Source organism: Vanessa tameamea, chromosome 11 (assembly GCF_037043105.1).
Source record: "Vanessa tameamea isolate UH-Manoa-2023 chromosome 11, ilVanTame1 primary haplotype, whole genome shotgun sequence".
Classification (NCBI taxonomy): Eukaryota; Metazoa; Arthropoda; class Insecta; order Lepidoptera; family Nymphalidae; genus Vanessa; species Vanessa tameamea.
Genome location: NC_087319.1, coordinates 10,754,242 through 10,775,527, shown reverse-complemented (window position 1 = coordinate 10,775,527; position 21,286 = coordinate 10,754,242). Strand labels below are relative to the sequence as shown.

At 32.3% G+C, this 21,286-nt stretch overlaps 1 protein-coding gene across 2 annotated transcripts in view; it reads left to right on the top strand.

The window, feature by feature from the left end:
• Window positions 1-16,107: 16,107 nt before the first annotated feature.
• LOC113396176 (monocarboxylate transporter 2-like) overlaps window positions 16,108-21,286 on the top strand; it is a 129,536-nt gene continuing 124,357 nt past the window's right edge. The window contains exons 1-2 of one of the 2 annotated variants that reach the window (XM_026634008.2): window positions 16,108-16,822; window positions 16,927-17,159. In XM_026634008.2, the coding sequence (XP_026489793.1) occupies window positions 16,173-16,822; window positions 16,927-17,159 (883 nt within the window). In that variant the 5' untranslated portion in view covers window positions 16,108-16,172. Of the gene's footprint in view, window positions 16,841-16,926; window positions 17,160-21,286 lie in introns of both variants that reach the window. The other variant, XM_026634010.2, reaches the window with a different exon arrangement.

The window sequence follows — 21,286 nt, the reverse complement described above, 5'->3', positions numbered from 1 at the left end:
TTCCATTAAGTTCATTATTGGTATGACAATTGCGACTGGAGCCTGCTCTCTTATTTATAATAATTATTTCCACTTACACTTGGGTTTTATTGAGACGATAGCTTTAAATAATTGAGGCCAAGCTGAAGTCACTTCGGATTCACTCGTGACTGGAAACGGAAATGCCTATTCTGGAATGAAAACAGATTCAATTAATTAGCATTTAGAGATTAAACCAAATATACAGAACGTTTAATTAAGGGTATTAATTTTTAATAGGATATTTAACTAGTTTTTAAAATCCATTTTATATTATTTAGTAGAGGTTAAGGAACCTTGTTTGTTTTTTTTTAACTCTAGTACATATTTGCTGAAAAACATCAAATTAAAAATTGAATATTTAAATAGCGCGCGAAAACCCTACTTTGACAATATGGCGCTACAATGGGGTCGGTGACGTCACTTTCCTGTATTGTAATCTGTGGCATATATAATCCACATACAGTAGGCAAACGAGGTTAACAAGCATGTGACTTCATCAAAAGGCCCGACCAATCAGGAGCGTTTTGTGTCACGTGACAAACGTTTAAAAAAAATGCATTTCTATTTATGAATTTTTGAAAAAAAATATTATTATTTTCAACTTTCGTTAATAAATAACCATTTTTAATCTCATATATACTGATTACAATAATTGACACTTTATTTTTTACATTGCCAAATAGCCTATTGTACGCATAAATTTATTTGATTCATGTTGTGATACAATTTGTTCTGCTACAATCTATTTATAAAGCTGAAGATTGGAGATTGAAGAAAGGCCTAAGCTGATTTGAATTATTATTTAGATAGCCCGATTATTGAGCAAGTTTATGAGTTATATAACTGTGTGCTATGTCTCTAAGGAGTGAATTAAAACTCATAATAAAACGGATCAAGAAAGCGTTATAAATTTAACGCGCATGATACCGAGGCAAAGCTAGCTTATTTGTGGGTTTGGGATCACCAATGATTCACGCGGATCTCATTGCAGCTCATAAGGTTAAAACAAGCTGTAATTATTCTTAAAAAAAATAAAAGCAAAAGACCCAACCGTCTTTTGTTTGCCGGTGAAAGAATACATCATGCACATTCACTGTGCATTTACCAAACCTTTCTATTTTCAAGATCTCCTTGCTCAGCTGTGGGAAGTAACGTACTTCTACAAAATCCTTCTATTAGTTGTTAGCTTTTATTACAGTTCATATCAATTTTACCAACACACGAGGGATATTAAAGGTGGTAATACTGCGAGGGTATTTGAAGTTAGTGAATATATATCTACCAAAATATACCTCGTATGTTTGTATTAAATTTAGCTTCATGCATACGTGTTTGTAAAGTACTAAGACGGTCCCGTAGCTGTAGTAAATAATTTGCAGGAATTTAATTATTATACAATGCATTACATACGTCGTAGAAACGTTTTAGTCACAATGTACTAAGGCTACAATTAAACAAATAACTATAATTTTATTCTCGAAAGTACTTTAAAGTTTTAGGGTTATGTTTATTAATAACAAAATATACCTTAAAAATATCATGAATTTAGTCATGTCACGACAATAGTCTAAATACAAAGTGAGTGAACTTGAGAAGCACATCTGTTTATGTATTCATATTATATACTGAAAGTATCTGCAAAACGCGCTGTATCTTCTGCTACAAGTTGTACGCATATTGGTGTAGTAGCTTTTTTAGTTAGGCATTACAAAAAAATACTAATGATTTAATAATATAAAATATGTTTTCTTCGTCTTTTCGGCTATGCTCAATAGTCTTGCCAACTACATGGGCTTAAAAGCGAAGGAAAAAAGTATCCTCAATTATTAGGCTATGTGTCTTTTTTTCTTATAATTTTAGGTAGAAAAGATTGAATTCTGACCATTTCTTAAAACAAAGAGTATTTAAAGTAAAAGTAAAAATTATCGTTTGAAATTAAAAAACTGACATTAAAAACATAATGGCATATAAGAAGCACTTAAATATATAAGCGGAATGTTAATAATATACGACACAATATTTCATCTTCAACATGGTTCATAAAAATCAAAATGGCCGCTAGAAATTGAAATGCGTAACACACCGAAATCCAATTAAACCGAGAAAAATTAGTGACAAGAAATTAGATCCGGAATGACACCACTATTAATTAGACAATGTGAAAAATCTTTTACATTTCCCGAGACAGGGTGATAAGTGCCGACGGCGACCCGAATTTTGTTCGCGTGTTTCTGACAGACAGGACTGTCCTTGTGATAAATCAAGAACGAATTCCCTTCAGATGAAAGATTCTTGTACAAAGAACGGGAAACATTTTTATTTGTGAGTCTTGCTATGTTAAATCAAATAACTAACTCGTTTCAAAATAAACTTGATACTACTTACAAGCACTTTTGACATTTTATCATCGGCTCTGAGTGTTGATAACACATATCATTACATTCAATAAATATACATAAATATATATGTTTCCTATATAAAGATCAACGTGTAATAACTCCAAGCTTAATATGTTTTAGTTATCATCATCATTAGCATCTATTCATATGCCTCTGTATCCGAAAGTCAACCCAAAAAACATGATATCATGCCCCTAAAGTTAATCCAAGTGGCCTAATGTACGCAGGGTCTATCTGCCTCGTCTTGAATTTACAAGACTCTGCTTCATGTCTACAAGAAAATATCTATTAATGTTTATTTCATAATAGTCAAGCCGTTATGTTTAATTGCATTCATTAAATTACCTAAAAAAACTTTAATAAAATGTAAGATAAAAGTTGTAAAATTATGTACATACCCAAGAGTTCTGAGGTTCACAGACAACGTAAACTAAAAATGTCATTTGGACAATTTATCTGCAAAGAGAACATTGTAAATATATGTACCCCCAAGATATTCTGAGTCACGTACATCCAATCAGAAATGGAACATGGCGAATTAAATTCTGGATCATTTTCCTTAACAGAAGGCCCCTTTTCCCATCAGTGTGTTTTTTACAGGCTAGTATTACCTGTTACGTATTTTCGAAAAAATATTATATATGAGCAAAACCTTGAAAGCTGAGGCGAAATGTCGGCAGTGACCAAAAATAGGTTTTACGATGTTTTGTATGTAAAACAGAAGAAGAATAAGAAATATATTATTCAAAATAAAACAGGAATTACAGTTACACAGCAATAACTAAATAATAATCTAGTGATCATTCAAAAGAAGCTCGTAGAAATATAGAAAATTAAAAAAAAAAATTACTCGAGATAAACATCTGAGCTGGTTTACATATGTGATTGAATTGGATAGGGTTCCAAAGCCCGAGATGCAGAGATTTTTGATGAGTAGAGTGAGTGGTAACTACCAGGACAGGCTTTAGAAAGCCCTACCACCTTGTACTATATGAATAATTGTCACCAAAAAATTATATTAAGTCGAAAGCCAACCAAAGATTGCGCATCAAACCAGGGCAAGCACCTCTGAAATAACATATGCGCTTAAGAGAAATATTATGAGGAAAATCCACCAATATATTTTTAAGCAGCATGTTGGCAAAGGCTCCAAACGGTTAGCTTAAAAACGCGAAATGACCTAAACCCAGTGGATCATTTACAGAGTGATAAAAAAATTGAAATCAATTTTAAATATTTTAGATATCAGATATATTAAAACAAATTGTTTTGATTAAAACAATCTTAGTAAATATTCTTATACAATAACTTCCACGTGAGTCAATGTTTCCATCATCGTTATTAATTCTATTCGCAGTTCAGAAATTTCGCAGTTTAGTTATTTTTGTTTTCGGATATCTTTCAAAGTTTGTGGATGAAATATTTCACTAACGTATTTATTTACATTTTATACGAACAGATCACGTTTATTCAAACTATTTATTGACATGATTGATGATGTTATCCAGAATTAGAATTAGAAGAAATATTTAATAAGATCTGATTCCTATGATGAAATAAATACGCAATGTTTTAAAAAATGGTCTTTTAGCATACATACTAAGATTTTTTTTTTTTAATAACGACCTCATAATTTTCGATGACTAACTGACTTTAATTGATTATTAATTATGCATTTATTTAACACACATTTTCAATGACTGATATTCCATTCCCTTTGATTTTTCTGGATTTTAAATTTGGTTCTTCCGACTTATAAACTATTTATCTATACGAAGAATCAAACACATCGCTTGTTCCGATGCTAAGAAATCATTAAACGAACAAACACTCAACTTAATAATATTAGTAGAGATAAGCTATGCGAAATTTAAGCATTGGCCTGAGGCGCTCAAGTTTAGGGGCGATTAGAGGAAAAATAATTTACGCAATTCGGAAACCGCATAAATGCTAAAAAATAAAGCCACAGCTTTCTTGTATATAAAAAATTTGCATTCGTTCTTGTGTCACCGTAAATAAACATGTTATCTGTCCCTTTCTTGTCTTGAATTATTTAAACACAATGTACATTTGTGTTGTTTTTTTTTTTATTATTTCAAGTAGCGCAATTTTTGTTATTTGCCTAAGGCCGTGTTTGTTAGAGCCAGTATTGGGCATACATTATTTAAACAATTTTGATACCTCGATGTAAAAACGTTTTTTTACATGAAAGTATCAAAATTTAATTACTTAAATACTTTGAATGTTATGACCTTCTAGTATGTCTGCTCATATTTTTGTAGATCTAATCTAAAAGGAACTAATGGCCCGGATCATAATGGAGCCTGATGGTATTTTGCAGAACATCTTCAAATTATTAGCTCAATTAAGTAAATGATTAAGAAATTATCAAATATCGGATGATGCGTTGTATGTAAAAAGACATGTCCCCGTTAAACAAAATGCTTTTAAAATTTTAACCGTCAAAATGTTGATGAAAAATCTGTTGTAATTGGCGTAGCTAGGCCTCGGTGCATAGGAAAAGAATCGGGCCCTCACCGCCTACGCCTCTTTCCACCCCCATTTTAATTTATATTGCCCTTCAAAATTATAGATAGGAAAAAAACACTTGTGAGCAGGGTCGAGATTTTCTAGTTTCAGGAACTGGCGAGTTGGCTGACCCGTTCTTTTCAAATCTTAGGTTAGAAGGCCCCCTGAGCTCTGCGACCCTGGTGCAAAACCTGGCCCTATGATAACTACGCCACTGGTTGTAATGTGCAACAGATATACGATTTTTATAAATAAACAGATTGATTAAAAAGGAAGGATAATATGTATATTATTGTAGACTGTGTGTGACTGTGACTTACCTAACCAGAAAATACAAGAACTTTTCTTTAATACAAATTTGTATATAGATCTTCATTATACCCATATGTTGGGACGAGTAGTAGTAACAAAACATTGTTCTATAATATTGTCAATCTTTTCTGTTATCTCTAAAATTATAATACAAAAACTAGACAAAATCACCATCGACGTAACGCTATGATTGATTGCCTTAGTTCGATAAAACTGCGTAGTTAGTTGTTAGTAATTTATGGGCATAATAGGAGTCAAGAGGCGATACAGATTGCTATTGCTTAACCTTGAACCTATCCCACGTATGTACTAAAATAAATATATATTATCTATTGAACGAAACACCTCACGTAATTATACTTGGTATATATTGCTATATATTGATGACCTCCGTAGTTGAGTAGGGTGTACACCGGTTTTCATGGGTACGCCACTCCGAGGTCCCGGGTTCGATTCCCGGCCGAGTCGATGTAGAAAAAGTTCATTAATTTTCTATATTGTCTTGGGTCTGGGTGTATGTGGTACCGGCGTTACTTCTGATTTTCCATAACACAAGTGCTTTAGCTACTTACATTGGGATCAGTGTAATGTATGTGATGTTGTCCAATATTTATATTATAACAGATTATAAATAATATATTTATTTATTTATATGTGTATATGGATTTGAGATACACGAAAGTATATTGAATAAAAAATCTAAGGGATATTTTTTTATTTATGCAAATGGTAGTTGGTCAAGTTGGCGCTGTTAGTAATAATTACCATTCCTTACATCGCAACAAGAAATATCATTCTTCATATCAACAGTGCGCTACCAACTTTGCCTGTAGTTACTCTGGCTCACTCTCCCGTCAAACTATAACACAACTATAGTAAGTATTAATGTCGGACGGTAGAAAATATGAGTGGATGGTACCTACCCAGACGGACTAGCCCAAAGTCCTACCAGCAAGTATTATGACTAGAGCTCTTTCTGCCACAGTCCTAAAGTATATTGATGGTTTTAGATACATATACCGAATTTAGGTAAAAGGTCAACGAACTTATAGTCGTTTAAGTTTCCTCGAGATATTTTTATTTTAATCTCTAGACAGAAATGTACTTTAAATACCTAAAAAAGCGGCGGCAGTTAAGAAAAAAAATGATATTAGAAACCTCTTTACCATTTTTGAAAACCTATCCACAGATATATATATCCACAGATGTATACGTATGTATTTAACGAAAAAAATGTTTTTGAGTTTCAGTTCTAAGTATAGGGAACCCCCGAAATTTATTGTTTTTATTTCTATTTTTGTGTAAAAATCTTAATGCGGTTTACAGAATACATCTACTTACCAAGGTTCGGAGATAAGTGGTTGTAATATACGGACGGACAGACAGACAGACATGACGAATCTATAAGGGTTCCGTTTTTTGCCATTTGGATATGGAACCCTAATAAGGAGTGTGAATTATCCGGATTTAAAGCCATAATAATCGGTTAATATCTAAAAGACAAGGCAACAATGATTTACGCACTTAAATGACCGGTTTATTCAAATATTGCACGAGAAAGTGCATATGAACACCACTTGGGATGATTTTAAGCGGGTTGCTCCGCAAACTTTGGGAGCCATCCAATAATTCAAGCAATAATACCAATTTGATTGATGGATCGGTTCCGATGTTGTCTCGTAGTACACTACGCTTTACATTAAATATATGATAAGCGCGTTTTAGTTGCTTCGTCAAATTGATTGATAATTCAATTAATGTATTAATCATTCATTATATAGTTGAACTAAATAAATATTGTATGTTAAGTAAGTAATAGTCGTTTTTTTATGAGTGTGATATTGAATGATATTGGTAGGTTTTGAGTGAAAAACCTACGGGGGGTCCAAACTTGTTTCGTATCAAATTTCATAAGATGATATGAGAGGTTTATCCATAAAAGCGCAACAGACAAACAGACAGATAGAGCTACTTTCGCATTTTTAATACTATTGAATATTGAATATTTGATCAACAATTTTTTATAATTTATATAAATAAATTATTTTAAAATAAGTAGTATATTTAGGAATACAATAAATAGTCCGTCATGACACAAGTCGGATAATGTCATGTCATGATTAACTTCTTTGTCAAATTTTAGTAAAAACTGATGTTCTAGTGATCACGCGTTAGGTGAATATAAACCTTATTTTAATTTTGATACGTATATCCTTCGAATGTCATGGCTATGACTATCAATGCTAATATAGAGTGAGATCGAGTTGAAGAAAGAGAGAATGAATGAAAACTGTTGGTTAAGTAAACGTTTATTTATTTTTTATTTCTAAGACTTAAGACCAAAATAAATGAATCAAAATGAATCGAAGAAATATTCTGACTGAGACATTTTATACTTTACGATTTTTATTTGAAATAGCTTAATCCTTTAACGTTATTTTTTTGCATTTTATATAAGAATATTTAAAACTTGGAACAAATCAATTACAAGTAATTTTTTATATAAAGCGTTGCGCAACTTTAAAACCATTTAAAAATTCATTATTCATTAGTCTCAAAATTAATTTGAAATTACCGTTCAGACCTTCATTTGCGTCCCAACGAGATCATTTATTTGACTGTCCCTGTTGATTTTAGAAATAAGTGTTGTCGCTGGCAACATTTCGGAATGTCAACATTCGGGGTCGCTGCTATCTTGAAGCTTAATTGAAGTGTTATTTTAGGGAAAAAACCTCAAATATTTTCTAATTTAAAAGCTAAGCAATTTTTATGTGTTGTGGTGTACTTCACAATAAAGCATCTAAAAGCCGATTTAAATATATATATATATATATATATATATATATATATATATACATTTGTATATATATCTTTATATAATAATATGTTTACACTTATAGAGTAATTTCTACATTTTATTGTATATTTTGACTCCTCTATAGTCGATTGAACTTGTAATCTCTGACGCTCTAAAAGAACACGGGTATTACACAAAATCAACGTTATATGGATCCTAACTAACTAGACGAAATCACGAGCCAAGCCGATATTTAAATAAGAAATTTAAACGTAAAATTATATTGTAACTAAGATAGGCAGGGAATAGTCACAATATAACCGTGTGCGCGATGAGATTTCCCATCGGAAACATCTTAGAAACATTCCGAGTTTTATTATTAAAGTTCCGTGTAAACAAATAAAAAATAAAAAGGTTTATGGAAAATATCAACCTTTTTTAAATACAAAAATGACGAACTCACCTAGAAAGCGCCAAACCATATTAAAAACCTTTAAGGAGTACAAATATTCCAAATCATACTGACACAATTATTTTTATTTACGAAAAGAAGCGTAAAGCTTCAGAAAAAACGAAAAAAGAGCCGAGATGGCCCAAGAGCCCAGATGGTCCAGTGGTTAGAACACGTGCATCTTAACCGATGATTGCGGGTTCAAACCCAGGCAAGCACCACTGAATTGTCATGTTCTTAATTTGTGTTTATAATTCATCTCGTGCTCGGCGGTGAAGAAAAACATCGTGTCTAATTTCAATTAAATTCTGCCACATGTGTATCCACCAACCCGCATTGGAGCTGCGTGGTGGAAATATGCTCCAAACCTTCTCCTTTAGTGGCTTAGACTAGCAGTGGGAAATTTAGAGGCTGTTTATATATGTACGTCTGCCTACAGAATATGGCAAATGTTAAGTGATTGCACGTTTCTATAATTAATCTCTTTTAAAAAGTACATTATATTCTAATGTTTGTTTTGAATAAACATTTTATAGGCATTATAAATAGTTAAATTGTAAAGCACCATGTTTCTACCTTAAAAAATGACGGACTTCCATACTAACTTTTAGCCCTTATTTCACCCCCTTAGGGGTTGAATTTCCAGAATTACTTTCTTAGTGAGTGTCTACTCAATAAAACGATCCTACTTTCCAAATTTCAAGGCCCTAACTTTAATAGTTTCCGCTCGGCGATGATGAATCAGTCAGTCAGGACTTGTTATTTTATATATATAAGTAGATAGGACTCAAGCGATTCAACGGTATGATATTTATTTTCTAAAGATATTATTCGATAGAAGCTGCCCGCGAGGATTTTCCCGCGTTGATTACGTGGTCAATTTGTACTTGGTGGTAGGGCTTTGTGCAAGCCCGTCTGGGTAGGTACCACCCACTCATCAGATATTGTACCGCTAAATAACAGTACACTGTATTGTTGTGTTCCGGTTAGAAGGGTGAGTGAGCCAGTGTAATCACAGGCACAAGGGACATAACATCTTAGTTCCCAAGGTTGGTGGCGCATAGGTGATGTAAGGAATGGTTAATATTTCTTACAGCGCCTTTGTCTATGGGCGGTGGTGACCACTTACCATCAGGTGGCCCATAAGCTGGTCAGCCAACCAATGCCATAAAAAAAAAAAAAATGTACGCTGTACACAAAAGATCACCACTGTTCAATAATTTCGGCTCTGTAAGAAATATTCTCCATTCTCTCTATTACCAGTGCGTCACTACCCTTGGGAACTAAGACGACATGTCCCTTTTTTCATTAAAGAATAGAAGAAATGCCCCAAATTTATTAAGAAATTACTAATATTCCTCTTTACCCCTCCTTGCTTATCATTTGTTTTAGGAGTGGGGACGACAATAGCCCAAGGGGTCAGGATCGATCCTGCGAATTTTTACATCGCTAGGCGGCCCGTAAACCATTCCTTTTTTTAATAAACCGACGCAAGAGTTTCCTCAAGTTTTAATCAGTAAAAGATACTGAGATATCACTATAGAATAATTCTCTTTCGGTTTGACGAAAAAATTATCTTTGTAGGTGATTTAGAATGAAAAGGGTTCTCGAGGGATATTATGAAACCTCCATCTCCATGTTACGAGCAAATGAATTTGCGATCACACCAGCTCATTATATTTACGTTAATCTGAGAGAGTCTCAAAGTTTTAGATGAACGAAAAGTATTAAATTATCCTTAATGTTATTTGATTATAAAGATAAATCAGAGTTGGTCCGTCGCTGCGGGAAATAGCCCATTTTGCTAACATAATAAATAACATCTCCGCTCCGGACGAATTAGCGCTGGTTTCATTACATTTACTCTTTCTATTCCAGAGACATGATTGATGTCTAGTATATGTGATTAATGGATTATGCAAGATCAAAACACGTCCTCTTGAATTCGCTTCAAGCAAACACCAAATATTTGAAATGAACCAACGAAGCAACATGAATTACGATAGGCTGAAGCCTTTTTGTTATTGAAAATGGGTAGGTGGTCCATTAAACAGTTCGCCTACCTATACAACACACAATACGAAGTATTGCTTTTTGCCTGCAGAATATTTTTAGATGAGTTGATTGACTTACACAGACCACGAAGTAAAGAATTGTGTGAAAATGAAAATACTTTTATTCTATTTAAATCATAATTTAGTTTAAAAGACTTAAGTAAGAAAGTATTGTTACAAAAACTACAATCACTACAGCAGTTCTATTCTTTAAAAAGTGCCATCTCACTCGTAAAATGTAGTAAGTCGACTTAGAGTAAATCGCTATTTTGATGCGTATTTCCTTTAAATACTATGCTCAATATATATCTTATGGTCAATCCCGCATATTACATTCGCGATCGTGTTCTGCGATGAGTTCCATTTTTTGTTATTATATAATCAACAGAAATTTTAATTCGTTTTAAATCAAGAACATCTCACGGATGTAAATCTCTTTAATATAGATTTCATCCCGCTGATTGACAGGTATGAAAATCATCACGACGGGCGCCTTCATCTCTGACGCGACATACATTTTATAAGGCGTCATTTCGAATATACTGTTGCTAATCGTAAAAGACGTTTTATATTATCGCAATGTTCGATGTAGCGCTTCGCCTCAGCTGTCTTAATCTTTAATAGGATTATTGTGTCAGGTATGCGCCACAGCGTACACATGTTAATCGTATTTAAAAGCAATTATTCATGCGTAAGTCGTATTAAGTACCATATTAAGAACAATTTTATATATATATAGACTTAATTTGAAATACGTTGATTAAACCCAAGCCTGATTTTTACTATTCAGATATGCGAGCAAATAAAAGTGCACTCTCAATTGATCTACTCTCATATTTCTGACTTCAGGAACATTTCAGGGTCAGGACCTCACGGAAGAGTATCTCTGGCAACTGTATAGCACATTTTTCTTACTACGAATTTCTCGATAGATAAACCCAATGATTTTTATGGGCCTGTCCTGGAGTCCAAAGAAGGCTCATTATCTGCAGGCGAACTAACTACAAAACCAATGAGTGATACTAAATATAATTATAAAATAAACTACAAATATTGTGATTTGAAAAAAAAAATCAATACAAAAACATAAGTATTTGAAGCTAAAAATATTATCGTACTAAATAGAACATGGTGTTATTAAAATTCGTCTGTTTCGCATCAAAAACAACAAATCCATGCTCAAATAGCGCCCGTGTCAGGAGCGTAGTCCAGACATAATATTAATAAACATTAAGCAATAACAGCTAAATGTTAATATCGAGGAGAACGCTGCAATAAAACTTAGTCAGTTAACTATCTCTGAATATAAAAAGAAATATTTTAAATTCAATCTCTGTCGAAGCATTGAGGGAACGAAAAGTATCAACGTCAATTATTACTTACTATGAATGGCCTGCGAAATGGAATGACGTCTGAAAACTTCTAGTCGTACCGAATTTTCACATTCGTTTACTATTTATTTTAATTCGGATCTCGTAATAGATACTTGAAATGGTAATCTGTTACTGTCGACTCGACTAAGGTAAAATATGCAATCGCCTCTAACTTTTCTTAGATCTACATTTATACTGTTGGTTATAAACTACGTGTCCTAATTTGCAACTTAATAAATATTGCTGTTACATTTAAACAAATATTTAATGTTCCGTCTGTATATATATAACTATGACGCAACGCAGTATGAAAATAATACGTGTAGTTTATATATATATAATAATATGTTATAATTACAATAATTAATATATAATATTATACGAATTATTATTATCTATGTATTACAGACGAGTATGTATCACTTGTAAATTTTTAATAGTCCGTTATTAGTCCGTAGTTTTGACGCCAACCCCATTCCTAAGGGTCTTTAAAAAATGTGACCCAAGTTTGTATCTGTAGATATGTCCGGAAATATTTGGCTTTTTCCGTCGATATCTTAATAACGGTGTACGATACGTGGAAAATGCAAAGGACCATAATTGTAGATAGTAAAAAAAGCAACACAAAAGCATATTACAAAAATTTACGTATCTCAACGGAGAACCGAGCTATTATGAAAAATGGAAATTTTACTCTTTTTTCAAGATGGCGGAAATTTCACGAGGCTTTTTTAGTCAATAATTTAGGACCCCTCCACGTCATATCGAAAATTTGGCGTTCTCGGTTCATTTGCATTTCCAAATGTATGTCATGACTGGACTATAAAGACAAATTATATTTACAAGGATCTACTTATATTATTTCCAAAGCCGACTTGTAAGAGATTATTCCTTTGTAAATAAATATATATATATTTATTTACAAAGGAATAATCTCATGACATAAATATATATATATATATATATATATTTATGTCATTCATGTATCTTTGCCTTTTGTGAACAGATTTTTATCGATTATTATTTAATTCAAAATTATTGGTTTGGTGTTAGTATGGAACTACATCACGCTCTCATTGGATATATAGTTTGCATAGAAGACATATTTAATAAAATATAAAAATGTTATTCAATTATTTTTTTTTAATATTTAATATTTTCACTGTAGCAAAGCGTATGTTCTAAAAATACCTTTCAATGTTCGAACCTTCAAAATACCTAAATAGGTACTTACAAAACATCGTGCCTTTAAGTTAGAGTAATACTAAAAAATATACCTAATGTTATTTTAGTAATACAATTTGTGTATGTACTCTAGTTGGTAAGCATTATTTAATAAAATGAAACAAATAAATGTTAAAAATAAAAAAAACTAAAAAAAAAAACTATTATCATTTTAAAGCCATAACAAGCCAAGGCAAATCTTCTACGCTACTCAAGTAACTGATTAGTAAAAATAATATTAACTGTAGGTACATGCAGGTAAATATTAAAAACCTATGTCTATAATCAAATCAAATCAAATCAAATCAAAAAATCTTTATTCAATATAGAAGTGTTTACACTTGCTTATTGATTGTCAAAAATCTACCACCGGTTCGGAATTTAGCACCTCGGACCTGAGAAGAACCGGCGAAAGAAACTCAGCGGGATATTTTTTTTTTTTCACTTTTGCATGTACAATTATAATTATATTTTAGTTATTTGAAACAGCCTGGAGGCGATCATTTCATTCCCAAGGTGTGCAGTCAACTAAAAAGTCATTAGTGTTGTAATATCCTTTAGCACACAAACGCTCTTTAACGATTCTTTTGAATTTTATAATTGAATAATTTTGAACGTTTTCTGGGATCCTGTTGTAAAAACGTATACATTGCCCCAAAAAAGAGTTACTAACCCTGTGTAATCGGGTACTTGGAGTAACAAGTTTATTCTTGTTCCTAGTGTTAATAGAATGTACGTCACAATTTCTGGGAAAATCGTTTATGTTTTTGCGTACATACATAACGTTATCAAAAACAAATTGAGAAGCGACAGTCATTATTTTAATTTCTTTAAATTTATCTCTTAACGAATCTTTTGGGCCCAGGTTATAAATTGCACGAATAGCCCTCTTCTGCAGTACAAAAATAGTATTAATGTCAGCTGCATTACCCCAGAGTAGGATGCCATACGACATTATACTGTGGAAATAACTGAAGTACACAAGGCGAGCCGTATCCACATCAGTCAAAAGTCTAATTTTTTTTACCGCATAGGCTGCAGAGCTGAGTCTATTCGCCAACTTATTTATATGGGGGCCCCATTGGAGCTTAGAGTCTATTGTCATACCAAGGAACTCTGTTGATTCTAAAACATCTAATGCTTCCCCGTTTAAGCGTACACTCGTTTTGACACATCTTACATTGGGAGTAGTGAATTTAATACATTTAGTCTTTTTACTATTTAACATTAAATTATTAACACTAAACCAATTTACTATTTCAAAAATAAAACTTGTTAATATATCCTTACTTAATGTTACGATCATGTAATATACAAAAGTGACGACCTCCGTGGTCGAGTAGTGCTTACACCGGTTTTCATGGGTACGCCACTCCGAGGTCCCGGGTTCGATCCCCGGCCGAGTCGATATAGAAAAAGTTCATTAGTTTTCTATGTTGTCTTGGGTCTGGGTGTATGTGGTACCGTCGTTACTTCTGATTTTTCATAACACAAGTGCTTTAGCTACTTACATTGGGATCAGAGTAATGTATGTGATGTTGTCCAATATTTATTTATTTATTTATAAAAGTGTCTGTTGCTCCTTCAACTCATTTGCTCGGCCGCCTACCGATATTATAGAAAAAAAAATCGTAGATAAATGATCGGGACCGACGCTTAAAGAAAAAAATATTATAAATGTTCACTCATAAATATTATAGAATTTTGAATCACTTCATGCTTCAAATTTGCAACAAGACATTAATTGAAACATATCTGTATAAGACTCCATAAATGTACTTTTACATTAGCACAGAAAGGGCGCATCGATCTTGTTGAAATTATCATATTCTTTGTTTAAAAAAATCACCCCGTCTTCGCGTGGAATTATCCTGTTTATTCGTAAAGTCGTGTCGTGTATCTTGTTTTAAATTATATAAGTAGGACTTATATAATTTAAACTAATTGGAAGAGTTTCGTGCAGAACTTGGGGGGATTAGTAACGCACGCAAGAGTAGTCTTAATTTCAATTACATAAGATTCTTTGATTTGGTGTGAGTGGGAAAATATATTGTATTCCTTTTTTCCACATATTATTCGGATATAATTACTCGGAATTCCGGATAACCTTGGAAAAAAACACAATTGCTATCTTTTAAACATACTTTTTTATAGTTTTGATAAATGGGATACCGTGGAGGCGACACTATATTTCCAAGATCGTAACACCCAAGTACATACACATACATACTCGTATATATGGCTTTGCCCACATGTGTAGAGAAGGATAGAATATAAGCTATCTCTATTCGAAATTTCATAAATGCATCCGGTCGTTGTTGCGTTATTTAGTAATAAATATCAAAATAAATCATATCTCATCTCATGTATAATATTAATAATTAATAGGATTAATAAATAATGAACATTTTCATGAATTCCATTGTAAACGAATCTACATTGTCCTACAAAAGAGGTGAAGGTTATAATTGTTCGACGTGTTCATTATTAATATGCGTCATGATTTTTAAAAAGAACCATGCAAATGCAAACATTTATTAATATACATATAATATATTTCCAGTTAATATATCATAATTCTTAAAATTCACTTCCAAATGAAAATAAAATATATACCCACCTGGTATAGAGTTAAATATTTCCGTATTCATATCTATGATACGGAATTATATAATACGAATTACCTTAAATCTCAATTTACATAAGAGCCATTTTGTATCGGATCTTATGAATTATTCAACTAGAATTTGCTTCTATGTACGTTTTACATAATACTTATCCGTATGGATTAACGGTCAAGGTTAATTCAAAAATCGATTTTTTTCTTAACGATCTACTAAAATAATAAATCATGTTAAAATGTGATCTGTGTTATGTCCGTCCGTTGCTTGATTTGTATTAATATTATATTTCTCTTGTTTCAGATAATGTGTTTAGAGATAAATAAAATGTAATGTAAAAAGTGTTGTGTGAAAAATTTGAAGAAAAAAATGCAATCATCAGTGAATAACAATGACACTCCGTCGGTGTGACAGTCTCCCCGCGAAATTGAGGGAGGCGCCGATCGCTAACCCCGAACTAACCCAACCTTTGAGGAATAAAATACCCGATTCTAACACTGACCCAAATTTAAAAGAAAATATCGCCCGAGAAGAAGTTATCGCCACTTGGAAATCCCTTCACACCGACGTCAAGAATATAAAAAATGGTTTTCCTACAAAGAATGACCTTTCGGACCATGGCACGGATAAAAGAATATCCATTACCCACAAATTCAGTCCAGTACCGAAGCGCTATAACAGAGAACGGAAAAAAATCACTTACGATAACAGACATATCGCGGTCGGTGCGCAGGAGGCTGATCGCACCTCGTCGTGTCCTCTGGACATGGCTCAGAGATATCCGACAGACAGGAAAGCTAATTCGGTTCGACGAAAGACGTTACTCGATCGCCTTCTATCCTGGAAAACTGCAGATTGCGATTGCAATGTTAAATATTCATCGAAGTTTTGCCCCGTACCGAAAACACAACCAAATGATATGCTATGCACTTGTGGCGTTATTCAACCGATTGTTACGAACAATTTGAATAAATATGCAGAGCGTGGACGCTCCAAAAGTGTAGGATATGAGGCTGCACGTGAAGTGACTCAATTCCGCCGGTTAGTGCCTTGTTGAATGTAGGTTAAATGAACCATCAGTTGCAGTTCATTGAAATATTTAGGTGGATAAAGTGTATTTTTTTATTAAACGTGTTATATAATAGGTGCGCAAGCGCAGGTGCAACGGTGGGTGCTGAGACGGCAGCAACACTACGCGCCCGCGCTGCTCTTACCTTAGCGAGACGTTACTACCCGGAGGGAGGTTGGGGATGGACCATTACCATCGTTGGCACAATTGTTCAAATTTTATCGCATGGTTTACAACTTGGCGGCGGCACTGGTGCGATAGCATGTACGGCGGCTGTTAAATATCGCGTTCCACCGCTTTATACGTACGGTGAGTAATTAAATAATTTGTTACGTAATTTTACTTCTTGTGTTGTATACCAATTTAGATAAGAAGACGTGTGTAGTAAATTTCATTCTTATTTTGGTTGATACATGATTATATAATTATTTAGTCATTGTTATGAAATTCAAAACAGAAATCATAAATATAAAATCAACATAATAATGTTGCCCTGATTATTATAATAATCATTCAGAAAACGATATCGTTTTTGAAGAGTTCATCGAAGCATAAATAAATCATAGTATAATTAGTTTTTAATATTATTTAAAATAGCTAAAATAATAAATAGACACAAAACAATTAAGTACTTCATAGAGTCGTCTCAAATTTAAGCAATTTGCTCAAATTCCGATTTGAATTTAAATAGACTGGACTATTTTGCAAAGAATGTTTTCGATAAATTTAAATTATCTAAAACAAATCAAAATACGTCACTATAGAAAAAGAAAATACGAACAGTACATGCACGAATTCCGATATAAATTTAAACTGCATTTATTTATCGAGATATGTCTCCGAGAAGGATTTTAAATCCTATCACTATCACATAAGGCACATTATTAAACATTTCGCCATTACAAAATGAAATAGAGCAGGCTGGGATAGTATTTATACTAATTGAGCAAAATGAGTCGGAAACTAAGAGATGTCCCTCTGCAGTTCCACGTACTCGTTTAATCTGCACTTAAATTTGAATTATTCCATTTGCTTGATTGCATGTGAATATTCTGAAAATGGAAGGTGAAAATACATTTACCAATTTGTGTTATGCGTTTTACGTAATTGAGCTGACTGTTTGTTCTCGTAGACTCTAAAACTTTTTAACAGATTAAAAAAATAATGGTATTTAAAAAAAGAACTGTTCGTTCAAACAGTTGAAATGTAAATTTAGTTTATACAATTATGGATTTCCATTACCTTTGAGTTTTCCTGGAAGTACAAATATTTAGGTCAATTTTATAAGATTAGATGTTTAATATAACAAAGTGGTTCAGGTGCATCGAACTAGGAGCTATCGTAGAAATGTTTGTGTTTGACTGATTTTATCGTAAAAGATGATTGTTTATAACGGACTATTCCATAACCAAGTTATGTTATTCATTATTGCCAGATGTAACTTTAATTAAAATAAAATATAAGATTATTGGCATTTATTGATATAAAATATCGACCATCGAAATTATCTGTATTTTGTCAGTCGTTTTTACGCATTGTGTCAATTATTGCAATGGTAACATTAAATTTAACTATGCAGGTTTTTATTCGGCGACATATATCGTAATAATTATCCAATTGTTTTTAGAATCAATGATGTAGTAACTAATAATAATAAAATACACCGATTTTGTGCATAAAGTTCCACTTTGGGAGTAATAAAACCTGCAAATATTTATTTGATTGTTCAAAGTGTAGGTATAGGTATTTGGGATTGTTTCGTTTATTTATTTTTCATATTCGAGTAGATGTAAATTATTTTCCTTATATATTATTTTTTATATACTTGCAGCTAATACACTCGACCTCGTCACTAAGTACCTACATAATATAGAAAATACATTTTTGACACAAAAAAAATATCCCGTTTTAATAAACCAGATACATATACATTATTAAAATTTATGTAATAAGTTATAATATAATTATTTATTTACATAAGAATTATTAACATTAAGTCATTAAATATATACAAATATGAATTAAGAATAGTTACTGTATAAATCTTGATCGCGTGGAATGGTGGCAAGAATGCTAGCTAGCTAACTATTTCATCGTTGAATCGCAATTCCGATCCCCTGGACAAAAGACGATCCAGCCCTCCTGTCACCAGTAGAGACAATAAATCGAGGTGTTATACTTTTAATGAAGCTTTTTGCACTACCACTCCAAGGGCCAAGTGTTTCGACGGCAAATAGGACAAAATTTTAATTTGACATAAGACACGAATATTTGGATCGTTTTTTTTTTTTGCTTAAGTTTTTTCCGCAGAGGCACCGGCTCTTAACATTATTTCTCGGATATGATACGAGTTCCCACACAAGGGCCCCTCCTCGTTACCAGGGAACCAATGTCAGTCCATCAGGTCTCTTACCATCATCACGACCAATTCCACGAGGCTCAGTAAGAAGCAGGAACAGAAGAAGATAATTATATAAAATTAGACATTTAACTTATTTTATTAATTTTACGCAATCCGAAACTGTTATTTTCTAAGATCTTCAACTGTCAATAAGTGAATGACTGGTTGGATAGGTTACAGTTTTCTCTTCGATTCGAATTTTAAATTTTATTTCTAGTTAATAAATCAAATAAATACATTAAAGTATTTGCACATCTTGTTACAAGCATGTGTTAACTTACGATTTTATGTATGTGAGGTTCTAACATTGGAATGGAATTTCGAACACATTCCAGCTGAAATTTTGCACATTCTTTTGTTGATTGGTGACGCGATAAAAAAGTTAACTAAAAATATATAACTATGCATAGTTAACGCAAATGCTTTGTTTTTTAAAAGGTTTTTATTCTATGATTCCAGTTGGAAGTATTACGTATACAGTCGATATTGGAATCGACGTCGAAAACAAGTTCCTTTCGCTAGAGATTTAAACTTGCATATATTTTACTACAAAATGAGTTGTAAATATTCGGAGTTTGCGATGTGATGTCCTTCCGTCGCTTCCGTTTCATAATAGAGGAATCTATAGTCTTTTCGAAATATCTCAAGCGATCCTCGATAAATGATGACTTTAAATAATAATCATTCATATATTTGTTTTTCAACGAAACGTAATGGGAATACGATTTATTGATGTCATTGACCTAAACGTGTTTTACAAACGTGGACTAAAATGTATTGTAAGTAAGCCCCTTAGATGAAGTGGAATATTGCACGGATTTCCAATAAATGAAAATGTACAAAGCCGTTCGATAGCTGCATACAAATCCTAGAATCAGCGTATGGACTTAGGTTGAGAGAGAAATATGAATGTTGAAAGAGGAATTTTAATCCTTTTTTGCGACAAATTTAATTCAGTTTTTGAGTAATAACCGAAAAAAACATAATTGGCTAAAATCAAGTTTTGAGTTAATCCGAATTATTGACGTGAAATCACTTTCTGATTTTTATTGTTTATATTTCTTTCTTTAAATGTCTTTAACCGTCTTTAATAAAAAATGAAATTAGAACATTTTTGTGAAGTTATTTCGCAAAGCACGCCCGCAGCGCTATAGAAAAAATTGACCATAATTTCGAACGAGATTTGGGTAAAATATGAATCAAAGACATTACTTACAAAATTGAATAAGTTTATTAAAAAGGACCATTTCTTTGTTAGTCGTATGTCATGACTTAGAATTTGATCATTATTATTAGCAACATTACTGAACGGTGTAGTTTTTTGGAAAATAAATGTGTTCTTTACCTGGATATTAATTTTTCCAACAATTCAACGACGCAGTTATATTTATAATTTTCGTCAAAATTCGATCCGGGGTCCATTGAATATTTAATATTCCAATTAAAAAACTATGAATTAAAATGAAACAAGAGATATATACTCGCCTGTTAATCGATGTTGTAACAGCTGGACAAGCTTCATTTTATACTTATATAAATTAAAACCAAAAATCACAAATAAGTAAGATTAATTTCAAATTTAGAATCCTGAAATCGAAATAAGATAATTGAATTTTCGAACACATTATATATAAAAAAAGCAAAAAAGTAAAAGACCTTATTAATATGTGCTTAACATATTAATACAGATAAGGCATATTAAATAACAGGTACACATATTAAATAAATTTGACAAAAAAAATTCAAGTAATATATGTATAATTTTTAAAAGATTTTTTTAACGCATTTCAGATATTATTCCGGAAGTATCACGTGTTACCTTGCTTCATTTACTGTTTGTACAAACATATAAATACGAAGGTACACTCGGGCCAAAATCGCATTTTATCGAAGTCATAAAATATCAGGAATGGGGAAACCATTGACAAACAACCTTACATACCTCATGTTAGTGCAATGTAAATTATTTTGAACTAGTTTCGGTCTTTGTTTCCACGTGACCTTTATGTGATGTAATAATCTATCTGTTCCATTT